Source organism: Vombatus ursinus, unplaced genomic scaffold, assembly GCF_900497805.2.
Source record: "Vombatus ursinus unplaced genomic scaffold, bare-nosed wombat genome assembly UNPS02009062.1, whole genome shotgun sequence".
In the NCBI taxonomy this organism is placed as follows: Eukaryota; Metazoa; Chordata; class Mammalia; order Diprotodontia; family Vombatidae; genus Vombatus; species Vombatus ursinus.
In genome coordinates this window covers 17,906,939-17,934,291 of record NW_020948840.1, presented here as the reverse complement: position 1 = coordinate 17,934,291, position 27,353 = coordinate 17,906,939, and the positions used below count along the sequence as shown (strand labels likewise).

The 27,353-nt window shown below is 41.4% G+C and overlaps 1 protein-coding gene across 1 annotated transcript in view; it reads left to right on the top strand.

Annotated features, from left to right (window-relative positions):
• Positions 1-27,353, top strand: part of PLB1 (phospholipase B1) — a 177,337-nt gene that overhangs the window by 98,089 nt on the left and 51,895 nt on the right. Inside the window, exons 38-45 of the mRNA XM_027850366.1 lie at positions 1,004-1,104; positions 4,170-4,251; positions 5,622-5,726; positions 11,114-11,209; positions 12,939-13,010; positions 22,036-22,101; positions 26,627-26,687; positions 26,789-26,847. Coding sequence (XP_027706167.1) covers positions 1,004-1,104; positions 4,170-4,251; positions 5,622-5,726; positions 11,114-11,209; positions 12,939-13,010; positions 22,036-22,101; positions 26,627-26,687; positions 26,789-26,847 — 642 coding nt within the window. The remainder of the gene's footprint in view (positions 1-1,003; positions 1,105-4,169; positions 4,252-5,621; positions 5,727-11,113; positions 11,210-12,938; positions 13,011-22,035; positions 22,102-26,626; positions 26,688-26,788; positions 26,848-27,353) is intronic.

Sequence of the window (27,353 nt, the reverse complement as noted above, 5' to 3'; positions counted from 1 at the left end):
TTGCTTCACAGATAATTTATAAATGCCTGCATCCCTGGAAGCATTGGATACAGTGCTAGCCTTGGAGTCAGGAGTATTGGAGTTTGAATACAGCCTCTCACCTTTTCTAGCTGTGTGATAGTGGGCAAGTCACTCAATGGCTTTTAGACTCAGTTTCCCTATTTATAAAATGGGGATGATAATAGCACCTACCTCACAGGTTTGTCATGAGGATCAAACAAGATAATGTGTAAAGTACTTTGCACACCTTAAAGGGATGTACAACTACTAGTTATTATTATCTTTCCAGACTGATTTCACATGACTATTCCCTACATGCTACTCATTCCATCCAAACTTAAGAATTTGCTATTTCCTATACTCAACAGTCAGTGGAATAGAAGATGTTTTCCCACTATTCTATTCCACTCTTTTATTCCCTTGTTCTATTAACAACAACAAAAATAATAACTAACTTTTATACAATGTTCTCGGCTTTGCAAAGCACATGGTCTCTTTTTATTCTCACAGAAACCCAAAGAGTTAAGAACAACTGATCTTATCATTCCCATTTTGCAGATAAGCAAATTGAGGCCAAGAGAAGCTTAGTGTCTTTCCAAGGGTCACATGCAGCTATTAAATGGAATCTAAGTCCAGATATGAACCCAGGTCTTAAAGAACCCTATTGCAGACTCTATGTTAGGGCTATTAAGTAAAAAAGAGTGTCTTGTAGTCTTGGCCTTGGAGTCTGAGTCTGGATTTCACAGAGTATGTGATTTCGCATCTCAGCTCCAATGCTTACTAGCTGTGGGATCCTGGGTTGACAGTCACTTTTTCTCTCTGATAAAGGTAAGTTTCAGCTTACCCTTTCTGTAAAATAAGTTTTATGAAGATACTTGGACAACCTACTGCCATTGTCGTAAGAAAAGCACTGCAAAATTAAAATAACTATCAATTTGAGATGTAATTACTAGGGATTTGAAGCAATTGTGGCCCACCTTTCAGCTACATCCTTCATTTTTAGGTGCCCAGAGCTTTGGTCAACCTTGTGGACTTTATGAACCCCATCATCCTGCGGGAGGTGTTCCTGGGTAACCAAGATAAGTGTCCAATGCTGCAGGCGAGGTAAGCATAGTACTGGCAGCAGGATTGTATCTGCTGCTCTGGTTCATGAGGGTTGCTAGCGTCCAGCTGTTGACCCATCTGGTTCTACATATCTTGCTCCATCCCTTTTGGAAAACAGATGCTTGTTGGGAGCTTCCAACTTCTGGAACTGCCTATTCTGATTTATGCCTGGCTCTACTCCTTTCTCACTGATGTATGGCGCTGGCACAGATTATGCACATACAAGATGCCAGGCTGGGGATATCTATGTCTGTGTGCACAAGATTGAATCAAAAGATGATTTTTTTTTTTGAGGCAATTGGGGTTAAGTGACTTGTCCAGGGTCACACAGATAGTAAGTGTCTAGTGTTTGGTCTGAGGCCACATTTGAACTCAGGTTCTCCTGACCTCAGGGCTGGTGCTCTATCCACTGCGCCACCTACCTGCCCCCAAAAGATGATTTTTAAGAGAGGAATCCAATTACCAAGAAATATTTATTAAGCCCCCAGTATTTGCTAGGCAGCAGCTAGATGGCGCAGTCGATAGAGTACTGAGCTTAGAATTAGGAAGACATCTTCATGAGTTCAAATCTGGCCTCCAACACTTATTGACTGTGTGACTCTGGGCAAGTCACTTACTTTGTTTGCCTCAGTTTCCTCATCTATAAAATAAGCTGGAAAAGGAAATGCAAATCACTCCAATATGTTTCCCCCCCCAAAAAAAACCCAAAATGGGGTCATAAAGAGTCGGACAGGACTCAAAAGACTGAACAACATCTACTAGGCACATGGAATACAAAGATAGAATGAAAACCAGTCCCTTCCCCCGAGGGACTTATATTCTACTGAGGAATACAGCACACATACAAATAAGTGTTTACATGATTAAGTGAAAAGGGAGAGGGCCCTGACAAATAGGGGAACTCGGCAGAGTATGTAGCATGTGAGCTGAGGAAGGAAGCTATGAATTCTAAGGAGAGAGGAGGAGGGAATGAGTTAATGGCACATGAGATAGCTTCTGCAAAGGCCTGGAAATTCGGAGATGGATTTTAGGCAACAGGAAGTATTCTTGAATGCTTGGGGAATGGAGTTATCAAATAAGAGGGGGCAGTAACAGTCACACAGAATACTGGCACATGACAGTATGCCAGAGCACAATAGCAGGCATACTACATGTATGCTACATATGTTATGTGACTACTCTGGATGCATCTGGCCAGTGAATTTTGGGGGCTTTTATCCCCTGTACAAATGTCCCCTAGCTTAACAAAGTTGTCCTTACCTCTTTCCATCTGAACTCAGGAAGATGAGTCTTGACTCGAGGCCCAGCGCAATCCACTGCACCACCTCGCTGCCCTCTAAACTTTAAAGCATTATGTAAATATTAGTTATTATTGCTATTGTTATTATTATGGAATAAAAAAGATGTTGGATTTAGCTTAAGGAGACCTGAGTTCAAGTGTCAGATCTGCTTCTTACCGATACAACTCTGGGTGGATCATCTAACCTCACCAAGCCTCAGTTTTCGTATAAGTAAAATGAAGTTAATACCTATAGTGTCTACTTTATAGGGCCATTGTGAGTAAAACACAATTCGTAATACTAACGTGAGTTGCTGGTGTAACCCTGACTATTCTGGCTTCTACTGCCTGAAGGCGGGGTCTGTTACACCTCCCCCCTACCCCACAGTTTTCTGGTCCCTTTAGGGATATTTGGGCATGTCTAGGCCCTTTGCCAATGGCTCCAGCTCCCCATAATGGCATTCCCAAGGGTAAGGGTGGATCCTCCGCACCCCAGTTCCATTTAGCCACTAATAGCTTGGCTTTTACAAAGAAATATTTATTTCTAAGATATAATAACCAATATACGAACAGCTTAGCTCAGTTCCTGTAGAGTACTGTTTTGAGAAGTCCATTCCCTTCTCTGAAGTTTGAATCCCAGGTACCCTAGCTTCTCCAGGCTTCCCTGCTGGGCCGCTGGCTGCAATATCCTAAATCCCATTGTTCTGGTAGTCCAGACCCTGAAACTGAGAAGGACGTATGACACAGAAGAGAAACAAACACCCACTGGTCCAACAGACTTTCCTCCCAGGCCCAGCCTAGCAAGGCTCAGAGAAGCTCATTACCAGAAGGCTGGCCCACGTGGGGCATATTGTCGTCCATGGCAATTCAGGAAAGCTATCTATCTCCTAATTTTGTGCAGAGGTCATGACCTGTCTGGGAAGGAGAGGCACTGACACCAGATGAAATTATGAACTCCCTAGACTGAGAATTGGAAGGGGCTGCCACTACATCTCCTCATTTTGCATATGAGAGGATTGAGACCGCAGGAAACTGAAAGTCACAAAGTTCCCCTGACTCCAAATGCCATTTACTTTCTACCGTTAATACAGGTTGACTCTCAATCCTTGAATTACAGGCATGAAATGGTGCTGTAGAAAGTGCCAGATAATGACGTCACATGAATAATGGGAATCATATCCTTACCCTCTCAATGGCAAGGGAGGGGCTGGAAGGAGAGAGAATTTAGAATTCAAGTTTTAAAAAAATGAAAGTTAAAAAAAAATATATATATATATATATATTCATATATTTTAAAAGGCTGGATATGGAGGTAGAAAGCCCAGGTTTGAATCCCAGGTCTGCCACTTCCTTCCTACCTAAATGACTTCGGGTAACTCAAGCCCGAACCTCAGCGTCCTCATCTATGAAATGAAGGGGTCATACTAGGTGACCTGTCAGATCTGTTACAATTCTGAATTTATGATTCTAAAAATATCCAAATATGCAATGGCTCCCAATTAATTTGCATGACAGTCCATTTTTATAATCTGTTGACTTCCCTTTATTCAATTGACTACTCAGCTGCCAGAAAGGTGATTAACATCATTTATGTCAGGAAAACATTTTAAGGCACTCACATGGTAGTCTAGGGACCAGACCTGGCCAATGCCCCCAGTAGAGCACTGAGGGGGCTAGCTGGGCAACATCTCCAAGTGCAACCAAAACTACTTGCCCTGGCCCAAGGCCAGGCTTCCTTGATGCCAAGATGGCCTTTCTGTGACTTCCATCTCCCATTATATTGCAGCTCTTCATGTAACTGCCTCCTGACGGTCAGAGAAGGTTCTCCAGAGCTGGCCAGAATGAAAGAAGTCATCAAGGCCTATCACGTAAGACACAGAGACAGAGCATCTCTTTATGTCCTCCTCATCCACTGACCAACACTCCCCCTATTGGGACCCCCATGAAAAGGGGAAAGAGTCAGTTAATAGAACTTGAGGGCACACCAACCTAGCACCCTCTTGACATCAGCTTGCTTATGTGAAATGGGCATTTCATCCCCCCTTCTCAGATCTAATCTTTTCCTCCTTGAATCTCAGGCCACCCCATGCTCTCTTATCATTTTCTAACTTTATGTCCGTGTCACATACCTCTTACTTGATTGTAAACTCCTCGAAGGCAGGCACTCACTGAGTCATAGTTCGTTGTCACCCAGCACCTTGTGCAAAGTATCATAGGTATTGATGCCAAATCAATGTTGAACTGAATTGAATTGACTTGCCCTTCTTAGTTAAAGCTGCAATTTCCTACCAGATTTCCATGTAATGAAATTTACCTCATCACTGGCCCTTTTCAGTCCTAGAGTTAGCAAGTTCAGCTGGTAAGTTTACTATAAAATGTACTATCAGGCTAAAATGTCCATAAAGACTCACCAGAAATAGATTCTCCACCCAAGAAGGGATGAGGTGAGATGGAACAGGGAAAAGCAGAAAGTCAAGGTTGTACCAAGCTCAGCCCAGATAAGGTTTCTCTGGGTAAGCTTGGGCAAGGCCCCTCTGGGCTTCAGTTCCCCCATCTGCAAAACCAAGGCTATACTAAGTAATCCCTTAGGTCCTTCCAGCTCTCAATCTTCTGCTCTTGTGATGTCATAAACTTATGATGCTTATGACAATTTTCTTGAAAAAGGCTATCCATTTGCCCTTCTCCTTGACTCACATAGTCTCACAGAATAATAGATTTAGAATTAATAGGGAACTTAGAAGTCATCTAGTCCAATCCTCTTCTATTACAAATGAGGAAACGGAGGCCCAGGCAAGTAAAATAATTTGACCAAGGTCACCAAAATAGTAAGTGCCCGAGCCACCTTCAAACTTAGGTAGTCTGCCTTAAATCCAGGTCCTTTTCTATCGTTTCACTCTGCCCACAAGCTTTCTGTAAAACCATAAGTAAAAAGGGTGACCAGACCTATCTCCATTTCTCTTTGAAAGAGTTAATGAATATGCTCAGGAAGTGTTCCTCAGCCAAGCCCCAATGCCGGATGGAAACAAGGGCATAGAGGATTTGGAAGGAGGTTTAGGTTGAGAGGGTAGTGGCACCACCTTCCAAGATGTGGGTGGTTAGTAGCACAACAAGGATGGGTGGTAGCCTTCTTGCTGTAAAGAGCTGATGGCCTGGGGAGCAGGATGTCCAGAAGGGCCTTCCTGCCCTGAAATGCTACCACGGGCACTGAAACCAGCCTGTTCTTCTTTCCCTGTCCCAGATCAGCATCCGAGAGTTGGTGGAGTCAGGCCGCTATGACACTCAAGAGGACTTCACGGTGGTACTGCAGCCTTTTTTTGAAAACACCAGTCTTGCCTTCCAGCCGGTATGGCGCCTTCTCCTGCTTCTGCTCTTGTCCTTACTGCTCACCAGCAAGCTTCCTGTGGGGGGCTCACTTGAATTCATCTTTTTATACTCCCTCTATAACTCCATGTCTCTTCCGTTAAAGTCTAGTTCACCTTCTCCATGAAGCTTGCTCTGGAATAAATGCAAAGTCTTACACTTAGGTTCAAAACATTAACTTCCTAAGTAGAAGATAAAAGCAGCATAGTTAGCAGTTTTTCTGAGGCAAAAACATCTGCGGATTTCAGTGGACCATAAGCTTATCATGAGTCAACAGGTGCCTTAAAAAGCTAATACAGTCTTGGGATATATTAAAAGATTACTGTCAGGGACTAGGAAGGTAATAGTCTTGCTATAACTCTGCCATGGTATGTCCACATCTAGAGTATTTTAACTTCTGGATACCACATTTTAAGAAGGACTTTGACCATCTAGACGACATTCAAAGGAAGGCAACCAGGACAGAGAAAAGCCTCGAATTTCTACCACATGAGAATTAGTTAAAGGAACTGGGCCCTGAATAATAATAGCTAGCATTTATATAACACTTTAAGGCTTGCAAAGCTCAATACAAATATTATCTCATTTTATCCTCAAACAACCTCATTTACAGATAAAGAAACTAAGGTTTAAAGAGGTCAAGTGACTTGTCCAAGGTTATATAGCTAGTAAGTATCTGAGGCAGGATTTGAATTCTGGTCTTCCTGACTCAAGGTTCGGCCTACTATCTATTTCACCAACTAGATGCCTCTAAAAAGAAAAAAGGAAAAGATTTGCTAGGGTGCAAAAATGGGGAGGGGTGTCAGAAATGGCATGGAGCCAGCTTAGGAAAGATTGTTGTTAAATTTTCAGTGCAACATTTTCACCTAAGAAATTGCTACAAATCAGGGCTTGATTTATGGTTTTGTTGATTGCCTACAATCAACAACCTGATTGGAGCGATGAAGATCTTAATAATGCAGATTAAACATTAGAGTGTGTTGTTGGTACATTTTTGGGGGAACAGTTAGTTGTTAAATATTTCCTCGCATTCTGCTGAGTGGACACAATAAGTGAGTATTTGAAGAGCCGTTGGGTGAACGAGGGTGTAGACATGTTCTGACAATGGGTAGAAGTTGCAAAGAGACAAATTGAGGCATCACATAAGAAAAAACTTCCTAAGTCCGGCTGTGAAGGAGTTAGAATGGGCTGCCCCAGAGATGGTGGGCTCCAACTCACTGAAGGTTTTCAAACAGAAGTTAGATATTCACTTGTTGGGAGTATCGTAGAGGCATTTGTGTTCCGGTGTACTTGGACCAGATGACTTCTGAAGTCCTAAACAGCTCTGAGATTCTGGAATTCTCCACCAGCAACTCCCATTCCCCAATTAAAAATATTCTCTTTCCTCTGTTTTCCCAGAGCACTTTGCCTAGACCTCCCCTCTCACACTTAATTCTGTAACCATTAAGAGCATGAGCTTCTTGAAGGCAAGGACCGTATTGTTTTTCATCTCAACATCCCCAGCTTTGAGCACAGTGCTCCAAGCTCAAATGAGTTGAAGTTACATTTTCAGAGTCAGTGACAGCCTGGACTACTTAAGGGAAATGGGAATAGGAAGTCCCTCAGTTGTAAAGGAGCAACTCTGTTGTGTTTTCAGAACCGAAAAACAGAACATGAGAGAGAGAGAGAGATTTGAAAGTGGCCTGGAGTCCTCTTCTCTCTCCACCCCTTCTAAACCCGTTCTTCAGTGATGGGTGACGGGAAGGAGGATTGAGTAATACTGACTGCTCATGTTGGATATGATCAAGTGCTTGAAATGAGTGAGAAAGAATGGGGAATGGGCATGGGATGGGGCAGAGAACTAACAGTCAAAACAGCTCCACTTGGTCCTGGCCCTTGGGCCAAAGCCTCCATTTATCCCAACCTGAGGCCACCAGGGGCCAATTAGCCTAAGGCCATAATATATTTCTTCTGATTGGCTGCCAAAGGCAGCAGCCAACATCGCCCTGCTTTCTCATAAGACTGATCAGTTTTTTTCCCACTCGTGCCCCAGGGTGGAATATTATATGTATGTGCCTAATAAATTATGAATTGTTTTTCCTGGATTTTAAAAGGGAAATTAAAGGAAAAAAGGAAGAGGAGGACAGGTCACCTGAGGCTTAAGTAGGTCACTTGAGGCTGTCAAAGCATAGAGCTTTTTAATGATTGCCTCTTTTTTTTCTTTTTTTGAGCAGAAACAGAGAACAAATGATTCCCTTTTAAAAACAAGTCAGGTCTGTGAAGGGCTTGATGACTCACAAATCTTTTGTAAAAGAGGTAGAGAGATTAGCCTGCTTGTCCATCCTCATTAGCCTTCAGAATATTACATGATACCACCTATGTTCAGAGTAAGAAGAATGGAAGCTCCTTGAGAGCAGGGACAGTTCCATGTATTTTTAATCTTTGAATCTCAAGCAGCTTTCACACAGTAGGTACTTAATAAATGTTTGTTTAGATTAAATGCTAGAATTCCAATCAAAAGTTCCATTTTCCCCCCCCGGGCATTCTAAAAGCATTTTGGCTTTGACCTCTCTCACACCCTTATGTGTGTTTTGTATTATATATTTTTTAGGTATAGAATTTATCTTGTTTATTAGTCTATAATCTCCTTCAGGATGGGGCTATGTCTTACTCTTCTCTCTTTTTCCCAAACTAACACAGAGCCTTTACACGTAGTAGACGCTTAATACATGATTCCCACCCATCAGCTGTTAGTGCCTCCACAAACAAGCAAATATTGCATCTGCGTGTAAGCTTTTTGAATTCAGGGACCTTTTGGTAATTTTTGTCTTGAACGAATGCCTAGCATCCTTCATAGTCCCTTGTACCTGGTATGTGCTTATGATAAATGCTTCTTCATTGGGGGTTTTTTAATTGACTTTTTTAGTCAGTAAAAATCTGCCTTCTCTCCCATCTTTCCCTCCCCATTGAGAAAGCAAGAAAACAAAAGCTGTCACAAACATGAATAGTTAAATAAAACGAATTTCCCAATTGTCCATATCCCTCCAAAATTTACCTTAATCTGTACTCCATCATTTCTCTATCAGGAGGTGGTAAGCATGTTTCATCAGGAGTGCTGTGGAATCTTGGTTGGTCATCAGTGATCAGAATTCCTAAATCTTCAAAACTGTTTGTCTTTACAAGATTATAATTATATATAAATTGTTCTCCTGGTTCTGCTCACTTTATTCTAAATTGGTCCATGCAAGTCTTCTCACCTTTATCCGAAATCATTCCCTTTAATATCTCATAACACAGTAGTATTCCATCAAATACATAGGCCATGACTTGTTCAGCCATCCTCCATTTGATGGACACTCCCTCAGTTTCCAGTTCTTTGCCACCACAAAAAAAAAAAAAAAAAAGAACTGCTATAATTATTTTTATACATGTGGGACCTTTTCCTCTTTCTTTAATCTCTTTGGAATAAAAACCTAGTAGTGGTATGAGTGTGTCAAAGGTTGTGCACACCATAATAGCTTTTTGGGCGTAGTTCCAAATTGTTTCCCAGAATGCTTGGACTAGTTCACAGCTTTTCCAACAGTGCATTAAAGGACCTGTTTTCCCATAGCCCCTCCAACATTTATCATTTTCCCTTTTTCTTTATTTTGGGAGTAGAACTTCAGAGTTGCTTTAATTTGCATTTCTCTAATTATTAATGATTTTGAGCATTTTTTAATATAGATTTTGATAGTGTAGAATTTTTCTTGAAAACTGTCTGTGTCCATTCATATCCTTTAACTACTTATCAACTGGCAATGGCTCTAATTCTTATAAATTTGAATCGGTTCCTATACATCCTAGAAATGAAACCTTTATTAGAGAAATTTGCTGCAAAGATATTCCCCATCTACCTGCTTCTCTACTATTTTTAGCTGCATTGCTTAAACTTTTTAAAATTTTATGTAATCAAAATTGTCTTTTATTTTCTGTGATCCTTTCTATCTCATGATTGCTCATGACCTCTTCCCTCATCCGCAGATCTTACAGATACTTTCTTCTTTGCTCCTCTACTTTATGATGTCATCTCTAAGTCATGCACCTATATGAAGTTTATCTTGGTATGAAGTGTCAGATATTGGTCTAGACCTAATTTCTACCAGACTGCTTTTTTGCTTTCTCTACAATTTTGTCAAATAGTGAGTTCTTACCCTTTGGGGTTTACCAAACACTACTGTGCTTGTTTGCATCTTATTTTTACCTAGTGTGTTCCATTGATCAATCCTTCTATTTTTAACCAGCACCAAGTTTTTTTGATGATAACTGCTCTCTAATATAGTTTGAGATCCAACAATGCTAAGCCCCCTTCCTTCCCATTTTTTTAATTGTATCCCTTGAAATTCTTGACTTTTTGTTTCTTCAAATGAATTTGATTATGATTTTTTTTTTAGCTCTCCATAGTAATTCTTTGGTGATTGGTATAATACTGAGTAAATAAATTAAATAGTATTGTCATTTTTATTATATCGACTCAGCCTACTCAGAAGCAAGTAATATTTTCTAATTACCTAGGTCTATCTTTATTTGTGCAAAGAGTATTTTGTATTTGTATTTCTATTGATATAGCTCCTATGTGTATCTTGGCAGGTGGACTCCCAAACAGTTTATACTTTTTGTAATTATTTTAAATGGATTTTTTCCTGTTGCTTCCTGCTGGATTTTGTTGGTAATATGCATATATACTGATGATTTATGAGTTTATTTTATATTTTGCAACTTTGCAGACATCGTTGATTATTTCAATTAGTTTTTTTTTTAGTTGACTCCCTAGGGTTCTCTAAGTAAACCTTATCATCTGCAAAAAAAAAAAAGTGTTAATTTTAACTCCTCTTTGCCCCATGCTTATTCTCTCAATCTTGTTTTCTTATTTTTATCACTATAGCTAGTATTTCTATCACTAGGTAGAATAATAATAGTAGTAATGAACCCCATTCTTACTGGAAATGCCTTTAGTTTGTCCTCATTACAGATCATGCTGGGTCTTGGTCTTAAAGAGATATTATTTATCATATTAAGCAAAGCTCCTTTTATTCCTATGCCTTCTAGAGTTTTTTTTAAAAACAGGAATGGGTTTTTTATCTTGTCAAAAGCCTTCTTCTAGGACAGCTAGGTGGCGTGTGGATAGAGCACCAGCCCTGGAGTCAGGAGGACCTGAGTTCAAATTCGGTCTCAGATCACACACTTGATACTTACTAGCTATGTGATCCTGGGCAAGTCACTTAACCCCAATTGCCTCACTAAAAAGAAAAAAAAAGCCTTCTGTACTGATTGCTATAAGCATATAATTTTTGTTGTTCTTATATGTTGATTAATTGATTAATTAAATGGAATTTAATTAATTTCTCCCATCAGGATGGAAGTCCAGATGTCTCCTTCTTTGCCTCAGACTGTATCCACCCAAATCAGAAATTCCACTCCCAGCTCTCCAGAGCCCTTTGGAACAATATGGTAAATGACCAGCGTGCTTACATTTATGCCAAAGATGAACAAGTTTATGACATTAAATCTCTAACCTTTCCCCAAACTCTGTGCAAAAGAGCCATCTCATTCTCACCCTTCCCATTGCACATGATGAGTCAGGTTCCCAGAGGGGTATAATGACTGATACTTGGGTCACACTACAAGTCAGAATCCCCAAGCCCATTGCCGTCATGTGACTGGAGAGTGCTTCAACACTATTGGATCTGTGATCTCACTGATGTTGGTATTCCTTCCAACAATGCTCATCATGATCCAACCACGCCTACTTGTCCTAGCGGGAGGTGGTAGCTTAGTGCAAGAGACAAAGCATTGACTCTGGATTCAGAGGACTTAAGTTGAAGTCCCAGCTTTGCTACTGGGACACCTGTGTGACCTTAGGCAAGTCATTTAACCTCCCTGGGCCTCATTTTCCTCATTTATAAAATGATTTGATTGCATCTGAGATCACTTCTGACTCTAAATCTGTGATCTCATGATCCAGCAATCTTCCCACTGGTTCACCACTGAGGGTCTATGTATCACGCTGGGGGTTTTCTACTGGATCAGGGGTTCTTGACCTGGGGTACGTGAATTTTTGAAAAAAAAATTTAGATTACTGTATTTCAATATAATTGGTTTATTTTATAATCTTATGTATTTTATTTTATGCATTTAAAACCATAATTCTGAGTAGGGGCTCATAGGCTTCACTAGATTGACTGCCAAAGGGAATCACATATTTTCATGAAACATAAGTAGGTGAAGAATGCCTGCCTTAGACCTTTGACATTGCATGGACCTCTAGACACATGATTTATTCATTGATTATTCTTTATCTGGCTATGTAAATATCCCACCTTTTTTCTTTCTGTTCAAACATTTTTTTTTATTATTTGTACAGTAAATAAGAATGGGCTCTCATTGTATGAGAAGGTACATGATTGGCCAATCAAATTATGGCACACAGAGACAAAAGGAATAAGAAGATGGATTTCTTCCCAGTCAAGCTAGAGAAGATGGAGAGAGTGTATAGATTGGCCTCATGGACTGAGATGGGAATATAGTATTGATGGAAGACACCATAGCTGAATGATATATATTATAATTCAGTGGTTCAGTCATGTCCAACTCTTTGTGACCCTGTAGACTACAGCATGCTAATACCATCCATGGGGTTTTCTTGGCAAAGATACTAGAATGGTTTGCCATTTTCTTCTGCAGTGCATTAAGGCAAATAGAGGTTAAGTGATTTGCCCAGGGTCACAAAGCTAGGAAGTGTCTGAGGCAGGATTTGAATTCAGGTCTCCTTAACTCCAGGACCAGCACTGTATCCACTGAGCCACTATCTGCCTCTGAATATTATAGAGCAGTTCTTAATCCTTGTTTTGTCATGGACTGTTTTGTCAGTCTAGTGAAGCCTGTGGACCCTTTCTCAGAAGGATGTTTTTAAATGTGTAAAATAAAATATATGGAATTACGAAGAAAGCCAATAGTATTGAAATACTGTTATCATATATTTAAAAAACAAGTTTATGAACCTCAGATGAAGAACCTCTGTTTTAGGATGGAGACAACCTGGAATGGCTCTGTTGAGAAGCCCAGCTCCACAGAACTTGGAAATTCCTGGAGGAACCCTCTACCTGGGATGGAGCCAAAGAATGTCAGAGGAAACAAATCCACTAATCTCCACTACTGCTTCTGTTTTTCCTTTTTATAGCTTGAACCATTAGGGAAGAAGATGGATTTCCTGAATTTGGCAGCAGATACAGCTCTATCCTGCCCAACCCAGGTAGTAAAGTTCTTTCCAGAGGGATCATAGTTGTGACCTTTCTCTTGAACTAATCTCATTCATCTGTTCTATCTCCACCCCTTTTACCTTCAGATACTGCCAATGCCCATTTCCTTAGTTTTCCCTTTTCTACTAAATTAGGGAAAGTTGTTTGGACATAGTGATATTTGAGATGGGTCCCCAAGGAATTTGGTTGAGAAGGGAATAGTAAGTATAGCTTTGGAAATGGGAGAACAGAGCCAAAGCAACTCAAGAGAAGATTTCTATAATCCAGGGGATGTGAGCAGGACAGAGAAAAATACAAGTCGGAGAAATATGGGCAGACCTTTGAGAAGCAGAGTGATGTTATAAGAGAATCTGTCTAGAAAGCTCCTCATAAAGCTGGCTGGAAGAGCAACAGCGAACACACATTTGGGGTAGTTGGTCAGGAGCAAAATCCTGAAGAATCACTAAACCCTAGTGATGCCCCATTGCCTTTAGGAGGGAGAAGTGGAGTCTGGAGGAGTTGGGTTTTTTGTCTTTTTTTTTTTGTTGTTGTTCATTTGTTTCTAGATAAAGAATAGAAATTAAAGGGGAGAACTCAAAAACTATGCAGAGAGAAACTATAAGGGTTGGAAAAAATCCTTCTCTTTAAGGATGAGCATTTCAGCAATGACTAAAAAACTGGTTTTGAAATGGGAGTGGGTTAAGAGACTAATTTGAAATTCACAGTGTTTCTGGCTTTCCCAACTAGTTTGCCTCTGGTAGCTTTTTTTAAAAACCAAATTTGGTCAAAATCAGGGAGATAGTAAGATGTAGGATAGAATGATACAATGGAAAAACGGGTGGGCTTTGCAATCAGAGGACCTCCATTTAAATCCCATTTCTACTATTTATTCTGTGACTTTGAGCAAGTTACTTTAGCCAATCAATTAATCAATAAACATTTAGTAAGCACCTGTGTGCCAGGCACAAATGCTAAGTGCTGGGGATACAAAAACAGGCAAAAGACAGTCTTTGACCTCAAGGAACTTACAATCTAATGGGGACACAACAGGCAAACAAAAAAAGCAAGCTGTGTACAGGATAAATAGGAAATAATAAACAGAGGGAAAACATTGGAATTAGATAAGTTAGAGAAGGCTTCCAGTAAAAGATTAAGATAAGTTAGGGAAGGTTTCCAGTAAAGATGGGATTTGAATTGAGACTTGAAGCCAGAAAAATCAGTAGGCAGAGGGGAGGAGGAAGGTTCCCAAAGTGGGCCACAGGGTCCTGGGGGGGGGGGGGGGGGTGTGTGGAATGGACTAGAACAATCCAGGGGGATGTTAGTAGCCTTTGGGGATGTTGAATAAAAATAAGGGGGTGGTGGAAGCATAAGGAAAGAAGATAAGAAAATGTGAAAAACCTTTGTACATGTTTCATCTGTTGTGTAACAGTTAAAGTCATAGCGATTACATTATTTTCCAAATAAACACACAAAATGAAAGTTATAATGGATCAGTGGTCAGGTCCACCAACAGGTCTCAACACGCAAGTGTTGGCAGACACAGACAAGCTTGTAGCCCATTGTGGGAAGCCCAGCATGTATTGGCAGGAATACATATGTTCATGTAATGATTTGTTTACAGTACAATACTCAGTAGTACATCATCAAAATTTTAATGCAGGAAAGCCCCCACAAATTTACAATAAATTATTAAATTTAAGATGCATCATTTGAAAAAATACATTTTTTTAAATGATGCAAATTTTTTTTTAAAAAGCCATTTAAAGGTTAAAGGAAGTAGATTTCCAGTGGAGTGCTAAGTAATTTTTTTTTTTAAAAGGGGGCAATAGGCTAAATAAGTTTGGGAACCTCTGATCTAGACCTCAGTTTCCTCTAAAACGAAGGAGGTGGGCTTGAAGTCTTATAAGGTAGAAGAGGAGGTAATAGTTGTGGGCCTTGCTACCCTATTGAGTGGATGGAGGACTGAACTAGCTGCCAAATCTTTGTAGTCAGTCAATGAACATTTATCAAGCACTTACTATGTGTCAGACACTATACTCAACATTGAGGATTCAAAGTAAAACATTCTTTGCCCTCAAGGAGCTCACATTCTAATACAGATAACTATCTACAAGATATGTATAATATAAGTAGTTCTTTTGACTGGATTGTTGCCCTCCCCTATTCTCTGCAAGCTCAGCCAGGAGGTTGGCCTTTGCCCTCTGCCCACCCCTCTACCATCTTGTGTGAGAACAGACTTTGCCACACATTCAATGGGTTGCATCGTGCAAATTATTTAATTTCTTACTGTCTCTAAAATGGGTATAATAATAGAGTCACACAAGGAAGCCATCATTTGTTCCATAATTTAACCAATATCTCTTTAGCATTTACCCTGTACAAAGTCTATCACTCAAATCTCCCTTCTGACACAGTGGCATGCCAGTGGCACTCAGTTTTGAAGTCAGTAGCTCTGGAGAGACTTTAGACACCAGTCTGGCTGGCAAGGGATTTCAAGTCAATTGTCAGCCTTGGTTTAAGGATCTTGTTACGGGGTGATCTACAAGGGAAAGATCTTTCCTGCCACAGCCTCTCTCAGAGCTTGAGTGGCACCCACACCTATGAAACAAGCTTCTGAAAATATATACAAGGCTCGATCCTGTGGAAGAGACAAAGACAAATATTAGCATTCATATTGCATTTTAAGGTTTGCAAAGCGCTTTAAATGCATTTTCTCATTTTGTTGTAACAACAGCTCTATGAGTTAGGTGCTCTTATCTTCATTTTACAGATAAAAAAACTGAGTGACTTGTCCAGGGTCAGGTAGTTAATAAATGTCTCAGGCTGGATTTGAACTTAGGTCTTCTTGACTCCAGGCCCAGCGTTCCATCCACCATCTTTCTATGTACCAAAGTTCTCACAGCCTCAGCTTCGTCTTCAGCTGGTCACTTTCTCTCATGCACATGTCTGCCCCTGTGTCTCATGTCCAATCCCTTGTCTACACTCACAGATACCACCCTGCTTTTTCCTGGAAACTTGTTGCTTTCCAGAGGAGTCAATTCTTCAAGAGACTCTACTGGGCTTAAGCAATGATCCCAAGATAGTCATTCTTCCTGGGGGCAGGAAAAGTATTGGTCAGCAATCAGTACCTCTGCCTTTCTAGGCAACCATTACAATCTTCACTGTTGGTGGGCAAAAGGGGAGATGCCCCGGAAATCTAATATTTCCTCCTTCCCAGAAGTCAGCTGGGATAACCCGTTGATGACAGCTGACATTTACTTACGTTTGCAAAACACTTTGTCAACATTATATCATTTGAACCTCACAACAACCCTGTGAGATAGGTACTATAGATCTCATAAGGTGTCTTAAAGGCTCATTTTGTGTGTGAAGAAACGGAGGCCCCCAAATTAAGTGACTTTCCCATGGTCACACAGCTAGTGTCAGAGGTAGGATTTAAACCTGGACTTCCCTGACTCTGTTTTCCCTGCCCCCATCCCCCCATCTCTTTGAAAGACAATATAGCCATCCCTTTCCCCTGTGAGATGAGCAAGTCCAAGGCTACAAAGTTGAATGGGTACATCCTCCTTCCAGTAACCTATAGAGGTCCTTTTCAAAGAGGCATGGTTGCTAAGCAACTCTGGAATCCATTCCAAGAGGGTCCATCTGTTGGCAAGCACATCTTTTGCTACATAAGACAACTCACTCTGCCAGCCTTGAGCTCCATCTGCTACATTCCTCTGTGACTTAAAGCTATATAAATCTGCATGTGTGTTAGGGGGACAGGCAGCAAGCATTTTAAATGGAACCAAATCTAAACATAGTGCTAACAGGCAGGACCTGAGCAGGGTGGGCGAGGAGGAAGAGGTGGCTGCCAAGTCTTTTCATTCTCTTCCTCCCCCTAATCAAGCTGTAGATGCATTCTCCTTGTGCCAGGTAGAATGGCTTCTCATTTTTAGCTATTTCTAAAGCACTTTCTATTGGGCAACTTTTTAAAAGCTGGCTCTTGATTATCTATATATACTAGTGGCCATCCCATGGAGCATGCAAGGGGGTAGGTCTAGGACCACATCACGGCTGCCTTTTCCAGGAATACATGTTCTGAATGGGGCGCTACCTATGAAATGTCATCTCTCCCCTCCTCTCCCACCACCACCAAAAGTGTTGAGCGCAAGTCCCCAGAAGTGGCCCTGGCACAGATCTATCCTCACACCTATCCCCATGGGAACTCTATGAAATAGCCACAATTACATAAGTGACGGTCCTTCTAGTAAGACTTGGACTGGCTTCCTTGTGAGGAGGCCTTTGTCCCTAAAGACCTTGAGAGTTGTTCTTCTTCCTGGCTTAGGCAGAAAGGAAACTAATTCAAGATCAGGGCTGGAGGATGGGGTTTGATAGAGAGACAGAGACAGAAAGACACAGAGAATGAGACAGAGAGGCATGGGCACAGACAGAGATAAACAGAGAAAGAGATAGAGGTACACAGAGAGAGAAACAAGAGAGATGCAAAGGTACAGACAAAGACGCAGACAGACAGAGAGAAGTTCAGACAGAGATAGACAGAGAAAGAGACAGAGAGAGGTACAGACAGAGACAGATAGGGAGAGTGATGGAAGGATGCCCTCTCATCACTTCAATGTGCCCTTTACTTTCCTCTCAAAATTAACTCCACCCCGCACCGGACTTTCTATCTTTTTATTAATAAGACTCTATTTTCCCAGTGTAACATATCCTTGCAAGACACAGCAATCATAGAATTCACAGCAGGGATGTTTTAGAGAGAAACTCAGAGGGGGTGTGTGTGTGTATGTATGTATGTGTGTGTGTGTGTGTGTGTGTGTGTGTGTGTGTGTGTGTGTGTATGACTGGAGCGGGATCAAATTCTGGGAAGAAGGAAGTGGAAGAAAAGGGAGAGTTCCTCTGTCCAAGCCTTCTGTATGAACACAATCCCACCTCACCAGCCCATTTAAGGGCTTTTCATCACCACACAGTAAGCCAACCAGAAACAGTGAGAGGATACCTGTGCATATTTTAAAGCCTAGGGGGAAAAGGTCCCTCCATCGTGCATTTCTGGAAGCAGATTCCCCAAGACTTTGTGCGGACATTGTTTGTATGTGCTCTGAAAACTAGACCCTCATTGGTCCATCTGTCTCCTTCTCCCCTTACACCGGTGGCCCAGCCTGGGAACTTTAGTCACCTTAACTCAAACAAATTCCTCAGCTTGGTTTTTAAAATCCTTCACAATCTCTTCTCTCTACTCCAGCCCATAGACTATAACCGAGAATTGTTTTATTTTTGTCTTTGTATCCGCCTGGGCCGAAGTGTTTAATATATGCTTATTGATTGATTGGCATCCCATACCCAATCCATTGTCAGTCAGTCAGTCAACAAGTTGTTGTTTGTTGTTGTTGTTCAGTCATGTCTGACTCTCTGTAACCTCATTCTGGGTTTTCTTGGCAGAGATATTGGAGTGGTTTGCAACTTCCTCCCCCAGCTCATTTTACAGATGAGGACACTGAGGCAAACAGGGTTAACTGATTCGCCCAGGGTCACACAGCTGGTACATGTCTGAGGCTGGATTTGAACTCAAGTCTTCCTCACTCCAGGCTGGGTACTCTATCCATTAGCTGCCCAGGAGTCAACAAGAACTGTATTTACTAAGCGCTTACTACTGCCAATGGCTGTGCTAATTGCTTGGGATACAAAGCAAAAACTCTCCCTGCCCTTAAGGAGTGATTCTTTCTGCCCAAAGTCTCTAAGCCTCTCCTTTCTATTTCTAAGTTTTGAGTTCCAAATTCTATACCTCCCTTCCCTTCCCCCTCCCTGAGACAATAAACAATCAGCTATAGGTTATACATGTACAATCATGTAAAAAACTTCCATATTAGTCATTTTGTATAAGAAGACTTGAATTTAAAAAAAAGAATGAAAGAAAAAAAGGCAGTTAAAGATAGCATGCTTTAGTCTGTATTCAGACAATATTAGTTCTTCTCTGGAGCAGATAGTATGCTTCATCATTATTCCTTTGGCATTGTCTTGGATCATTGTATTACTGAGAATAGCTAAGTCATTCACAGTTGATCATTGTACAATGTTGCTGTTACTGTGTACAATGTTCTCCTGGTTCTGCTCACTTCACTTTGCATCAGTACATATAAGTCTTTCCAGGCTTTTCTGAAATCATCCTGCTTATCAATACTTATGGAACAAGAATTAATATTCCATCACAATCATATGCTACAACTTGTTCAACCATTCCCCAATTGACGGGCATCCACTCAATTTCCAATTCTTAGCCACCACAAAAAGAGCCTCTATAAATATTTTTGTACAAATAAGTCTTTTTCCCTTTTTTTGATGTCTTTGGGATAGACACCTAGCAGTGGTATTGCTGGATCAAAGGGTATGCAGAGTTTTATAGCCCCAGAAGCAGGTTTTAATTCCAGCCTTCCTGACTTGAAGTTCAGCAATGCACCTACTTTGTCTACCACACTACACCTCAATGGGCCCTTTCCAGAAGCCTTTCCTTTTGATAGAAGCTGCCAGGGTTTGCACTCAGTGCACAGGCAGAGCCTTTGAGAACCCAGACAGAGTCCTCAGCATGTTCCTCTTTGCTTCTAAAATAAAATGCTAGCACTTCTGTTTGGCACTTAAATCCCTTCCCAATCTGGCTCCAGCCTCCCTTTCCAGCCTTAATGGAGTGACTTCCTTTCACATATTCTGCTTTCTAGCCAGACTGGTTTCCTTGCTGTTTCCCATATATATCCTTCTATCTCTGTGCCTTTGCATAGGCTGTGCCCTATGACTGGCATGCACTCAACTTTCGCCTCCACCTTTTAGAATCCCTAGTTTCCTTCAAGGCTCAACTCAATTGGTAGCTCCTACCCCAGGCCTTTTCCTGATCCTCTCAGCTGTTTTCTCCCGCCCCTGGTTAGCACTTTTTTTTGTTTTGGCATTTTATATTTACCTATCTCTGGAACTATTGATTCCCCCTCCCCCAATAGATGGAAATCTCCTAGAGGGCAGAGACTATTTCATTTCTGTTTTTATGTCCCCAGGGCCTAGCACAGTGCTTGGCATACAGTAGGCAACCTAATAAATGCTTAATGAATGAATGAGGCCTTGGAGAAGGACTTCAATGAAAGATGAATTATTTTTAAAATCACAAATTTATATGTAATTTATTCTTTCAAAGAAAACAAATATTAGCTCAAAATAATCAGAGAACTGGACATAGAAGCACAGCACTACTGGAAAGAATACTGTTCCCTACCAGGGGAATGAGAATCATAGGATCATAGATTTAGAACAATAAGCAAGACTTCAAAGACTACCTAGTCCAACCCTCTCATTTCACAGATGAGGAAACTGAGGCCCAGAGAAGTTAACTTGTCCAAATTCAGATAGGTGGTAAGAGACAAAGGTAGGCTTTAAATATAGGGTCTCTGGTCCCAGAGCCATTACTCTTTCCGCAGTTTTAATTTTGTGATTGTTTAGATTTCACCTGTGCCTTCATCTCTGTAGGAGCTACCAGTAAGGTACTTCTTTCAAAGCTGATTAGCATTTACTTTTGCAACTTAGACTCAGAGATTCACCTGGAAACACAAAGAACTCTTAAGTGGCTTGCCCAGGGTCACACAGCTAGAACATGTCAGAGACAGCACTTGAGCTCAGGTCTTCCTGATTCCAGGGCCAGCTCTCTATCCACTTCTCCATTTACTGCCTCTCTGCTAAGGCAGCTTTCTACTGTTATTACACAGATATGGAGACAAGAGGAGACCTAGGGGATGGGCGCAATAGATGGGTATCTGCAATTTCATTGATACTAGTATTGCATCCTGTTGAAGTGAGTGTCAGTGAGGAGAGGGTGGAAGAAGCATCTGCATCCCAGCACGTAATGCTTCTAGAAGCAGAAGGTCTCACCGGGCTTCCTTGGGGCAAGGAGCAGGGGTAGGGCAGAAGGTGTCTAGAGAATGAATGAGTCTCCAAGCCCTCAACACCCCAAGGCTATGCTATGCCTTCCATATTAAATAACCCTTCTTCACTGATAGAACCACCTCCTGCAGTGGGGAAGGACCTCCTGTCCTTCTTGCATTACATTTTTGGAATGCATTTCTTTTAGGAACATTATGAACGTAACAGAGGGAGATGGAGACATGTTAAGCTTTGTGAATGGAGCCTTCATTCTGGCATGTACTAAGTGAAATTTTTAGGTCCTCTTATTGTAAAACACCAAGCTAAAGCTGTTAAGTAAAAACCCTCTAGAATGAATGAAATTCTCTCTAAAAAAGTTCTGGGTATTTTCATAGACAGCTAAGAAGGAGCCAGCAAATAAGAAGGGTTTGAAGATTAGGGAGAGAGAAAAGATCGAAAGGAATGATTCAAGGCTCAGTTCAGATGCCACTTCTTACAGGAGGCCTTTCCTGGTCTCCCTCTCCTCCCCACCCCAATAAATTGTTAATGTCCACTCCACCCCTCAAAAGTATTCTGCTACTCTGTACATATTCAGTACTTATCTGCATATGCATTGTTAAAATATAAGCCCCTTGAGGGCAATCAATCTACAAGCATATATTAATCATTTCCTATGTGCCTGGCACTGTGCTAAATTCTGAGGTTAAAAGTGAAACAATCCTTGCCCTGAAGGAATTTATACTCAGTGGAAGATGGCATCTACATATATCTAAGTATGGTAGGTCTCCCAAAAATCTGAGCGCACTCAGGCTTTTGGGACACCTGTATATAAAGATAGTTGGGGTAGGGGAACATGAGCACGTGGAGGGCATCAGAGAAATCCATGTGGAGGGCCAAGAAACTTTTGGTTTTGTCTTTGTATGCCCAGTACTTAGCACGGTCCTTCACTCATAGCAAGTGCTTAATAAATAAGTACTTACGGAATGAATGAATGAATTGAATTGAATATGAAAGTGAGCTATTTAGAAAGGATTCACTCTATCCAAAGATCAGTCCCCTCATTATTAGATTATTTTTCTTTTTCTCTCATTATTCACCTTTATTGCTATTTAATGATCAGTCACTGTGGCCATCTCTTTCCAACAGGAGGAGCCCTTCCTGAGGACCTACAGGAACAGTAACTATACATACCCAGCCAATCCTACTATTGAGGTAATTGACCAAGGTCACATGTTTGTGTTTCCACAAGGTCCAATTGTTTCCACCTGGCAATGTTCTGATTGCATAGTTTGGTATATTTGCATGATTGGAAACGTCCACACCTTTCCTTCTAAGAGGTACCAGGCAGCCAAGATGAGCAGAATTCACTCAGATCTGACTACATCAGAGAAAGTAAATACTGGAACACTGGCCCGAACATGTTCCTGAATTGTCGTCACCCGTTTCTAGGTTACCGCTGGAGAAAATACCACTCTAGCCATTACTCTTTAAGATTTGCAACTATGTTCTCACAGTCATCTGTTTCTGATCAGGCAAGTTTAACCTTTCCGGAGGAGTCAGTGGGGAACTGGGGGAGAGATTTCAGTGAATTCCTGCTCAGTGATTGCTGAGCTAAAAGAAACTTTAATCCCAGTTTCTGGGTCCATAACAAGCTTCCTTCTTGTTGTATTGACCATTTAGAGTCAGAAAAGTCAATAAGTCAGCAAGCATTTATCAAACACCTACTATGTGCCAGGTATGAAAGAAAGGAAGGAACAAAGGAAAGAAGGAAAGAAGACTGGCTAAAAAAAAAGTTCCTGTTCTCAAGGAGTTTCCAATCTAACAGAGGAGACAGCATGCAAACACTATATGCAAACAAGTTACATACAGGGTAAAATGGAGTGAATCGACACAGGAAAGCAGAAGCATTGAGGAGGACCTAGGAAGGGATCTTGCAGAAGGTGGAATTTTAACTGACTTGTGGGAAGCCAGAGAGACCAGGAGGCAGAGGAAAGCAGGGAGGAGAATTCTAGGCATGCAGGACAGCCAGTGAAAAGGCCATATGTAGTGCTGAGACAGACTGTCTTGTACGCGGGATAGCAAGGAGGCCAGTGTCATTGCATCATAGAGTAAGTTACTGGGAGGAGGGGAGATTAAAGTGTAAGAAGATTTCTCTGGGACCTACTGTTTCCCTTTCTGAGGATGAAGCCAAGTAGCATAAATCGGCCCTTTCTGGGAGAGGGAGCCTAAGATGTGAGTGTAGCTATGAATAAAAAACTCGGAAGTTGCCAGAAATGCTAAGCCTCCACGTTCTGGATGTAGGGGAACTTACCTTTCCAGTCTTATTTCATATTACTTCATATCATGTAGTCTCTATTCCAGTAAAACTGGTCTGCTAGCTCTTTTCCTGCCCATGACATTCCTTCTCCCACCCCTGCACCTTTGCCCAGGCCCATGTCTGGAATGCAGAATTCCCAGCTTCTCTCAGAGCTCAAATGCCACCTCCTACACACCTCCTTTTTCCTTTCCCCAGATGTTAGTGATTAATTCTGCCTGCAATTACTTTTTATTCACTCTTCTGTGTGTATGTGTGTATGTAGATATATAGATAGATTACATATACATATACACACACATGCACATACATATGTATACACATACTATATACATGAAATCCCATCCCCACCAGCAGAATGTAAGCACAGCAGATTGTCTTTGTTGCCTCAGCACCTCTCACAGTGCCTTATACATAGTAGGTATTTGTTGAATTGAATCAGTAATTATATAGATAGCTAGCGTTTGAACTGTGCTTTAAGGTCTGCAATGTGCTTTTTACATACATTAACAGGATACAACCCTCTGTGGTGGGTGCCATTATTATCCCCAATTTACAGATGAGAAAACTGAGGCTAAGTAACTTGCCCAAGGTCACACACCTAGACGGTCTCTGAGGCAGGTTTTGCACTCGAGTTTTTCTGATTCCGAGTCTAACACTCTACTCACTGAGCTACCAAGCTACTTTGTACATCTCCTAAGCTAGTGAAGATAAGGCAGTCCTTACTTCTGTACCATTTATATATAATAAAGATCATTTGCTAAATATACAGCATGTCATTCTACCTCCTTGAAGAACCATGTACCCTCTCGATTTCTGTAGCCTGGTTTATGTCATAAACATTAATCTGATGCAGGGAAATTTGTACTGCCCTGCCAAAAGCAAGTCACTGAGATATTTCTCCAGTGCTGATAGTTATATTATGTTAAAAACCCTATTTTCTTCCTGCATTTCCTTTTTTGGTGAGGCAGTTGGGGTTAAGTGACTTGCCCAGGGTCACACAGCTAGTGAGTGTCAAGTGTCTGAGGAGGGATTTGAACTCAGGTCCTTCTGACTCCAAGGCTGGAGCTCTATGTACTGTGCCACCTAGCTGACCCTGCTTCCTACATTTCTTATTTAAAACCGAGCTTCATTATTTGGATTAGTTTTCAAGACTAACATAGGGAATATGTCATTGAGTTTAAACTGACCAGTCTCTGAAAACAAGCTAAATGATGGGTCCGATCTTCCCAAAATCTTCCAAACAATCTGAAATGATGGAGGAACATCAGAGTGAGATTTCTATTAAATCCATTTGAAACTGATTACATATTGGGTGCCCCATAATCTAATTAAGACATCTTAACAAAATTGGGCTCAGCCAGATTTTTAAATAGAGAAAAGAATGCATCAAAGGGTATTGGCCATTGGACCCCCCTAGAAAATCAAATCCCCAATCAGTAAGTATTTCTGTAGAACCCGCTGTGTGCCTCAAAGTCCGAGCAGCCACTGGGAGTGGCTCTTGTGGAGAGAGGGAGGGAGGCCCACAGCATAACACCCTTTATTTGATGCTGTGGGGCCTTGATGCATTTGTAGCTTTGGCCACCACTCATCTGAAGGCTTCACCAGCTTCTGCCCCTGACACTTTAAAAACTTGCTTCTTGTATTTCAGGTATGACAAGCACACTGCTTTGAGTTTGGATGAAGCTACCATATTGCAGGAATTCCTCTAATCATCCCTAAGTTTATGTGTCCAGAGAAATAGCACTTCTTAATTCTACAGCCAAGAATATGTGGAAAAGCTGGTAGCATGATGCTTGTGAAATAGGCATGCTTTTCCAAAAACGTTTCCTGTAACTAGGGTGGCACAATGAGGGCTTTGCCCCAGGGCATCAGATTTACAAGGTTCTGACAGCTTTTGTAGTCCTCCACCAGCTAGAAACAATGGTGCTCAGGATCTAGTTTCTAAGAATAATCAATTAAAATAGGAAGCTACCAATCAGTGAGTGGGGAGGGGGCTACTTCTCCATCTTTTGAGCCTATTCTTTCCTCACATTCAACAGACTCTTCACCAACAGACTCATAGTGTTTTCCAGGGTCTCAGTCTTCCTCCATGGAGTAGTGTCGTTCTTCTTTTCCTCCTCCAGGCCTGATATGTGGTACCAGCACAAGAAATAAAAATTCCAAGTTACAAATTATTTCTTGCTTAGGCCTTGGTATTGCAATTAGCTTCATTTTTAAAATAAAAATAATAATGACAGCTCTTCTGGGAGAGAATACGGTAAGGTGCTGGCTTAAGAAATTGATGATAAGGTAGCATCAGTCTCTAGCAACTGATGGTACAGTAAATAAGAGTGTTAGACCTGGAGTTAGGAAGACCTGAGTACAAATCCAGCCTCAGACACTTACTACCTGTGTGACCCTCAGCAAATCACTTAATGTCTATCTGCCTCAGTTTTCCCAACTAGAAAATGGGAAGATAATAATAGCATATACTTCCCAGGGTCATTGTGAGGATCAAATGAGATAATATTTGTAAAGGCTTAGCACAGTGTCTGGCACTATAGGTACTCAGTAAATGCTTGTTTCTTTCCTCCTTATCCACTATGCAAAATACCAATGACCAGCCCCTGCCTGTCTTGGGATACTGCCAGGCCTTTATAATTCAATCCAGCAAGCATTTATTGAATGCCTACAATGTACAAAGCTGGTAGACCAAAGTAGATAAAAAGAAAGCCTTACCCCTTGAGGAGCAAACAATTATAATAACTGTAGAAGAGGTTAAGATAGGTATACAAACATTATGCGAATTGGAGTGTGAGAGTGCAGGAGAGAGGTATAAGCAGGCATTATGAGAGGTCACTCCTGGCTGAGATATGGGAAAGCTATAAAAAGGAGGTGGCATTTGAGCTGAGCCTTAAAAGATGAGTAGCATTTCAACAGGCAGAAATGATGAGGAGGGCATTCTAAGGATAAGGGAGAGCAAAGACATGGAGGTGGGAAAGTCAGGAAATATATTCAAAGAATGGGAGGAATGTGAGGCAAAAGCTATAAAGTCAGGTGAGATCCATGTCGTGGAAGGCCTTGAATGTCAAGCAGAGGGCATTGTAAAATACAAGCGACTTAAAAGAGTGATGTAAGTAAATCTATACATGGGATGCATTTACGCATTCCATCTTCTCCGGGCACTGTATGAGAATGTTTAAATATAGCTTTTAACCTTATATAATCCCTACACCAACACAACCCTACTTTGCTGAGATCTGGACTTAGTTAAAGATTGGTGGGTAGCTCTGGGCTGGAACTGATTTCTCTACATTACGAATGTTAATCATAATGTATAATACGCATAATAACCTATTATAATAACATAATACAATAATGCATAATAACCTTCTTTCTCACATATAAAGTGGATTTCTCTTCTCTTGCTTATTTTTGAAGAACTGGGGCAGTGACTTCCTGTGCCCTGAGCAGGAGCTATCCAGCAGGGCTCCCACATCAGGTGAGTGCAAACAGCCCTGATTCCTACCATCCCCTCCCTTTCGGCATTGTCTTCTAAAGATGGACAGCACAGCAAAGGTCCTGCTTTCTTGTCTCCTTCAGTCCACCAGCTCCAACCCGCTGACATCAAGGTGGTTGCAGCTCTGGGAGATTCGCTGACTGTAAGTACTAAGCCTGAAACACTTGTTTCACCCTCACCTCCCCGGGGGAACCAGACACTTTAGGGGTCAGCTAAGCACAGCCAAGTCAGCCCCTTGCCCAGCCTTAGCCCTGCAATGTAATCAATTGTTCAACAAATATTTTGTGGGATCCTTACTTGATACCAAGCTCTGTCCTTTGCCATGCAAGGGAGTCTGGGATGATCGGGTGGGGGTGGAGGACAGAGAAATACGAATAAGATACATCCCCTGTCCTCAAGGAGCTTACAGTCACTTTGAAAAATAAGATTTGCACAAGTAGGGGGTAGCTAGATGACGCAGTAGATAGAGCATCGGTCCTGGAGTCAGGAGGACCTGAGTTCAAATCTGGCCTCAGACACATGATACTCACTAGCTGTGTGACCCTGGGCAAGTCACTTAACCCCATTGCCTGGGGTGGGGGGATTTGTATAAGTAGAGAGTTGGGGGAGGGAGGGGAAAAGGTAATGTGTGATAAATACTAAATGAGA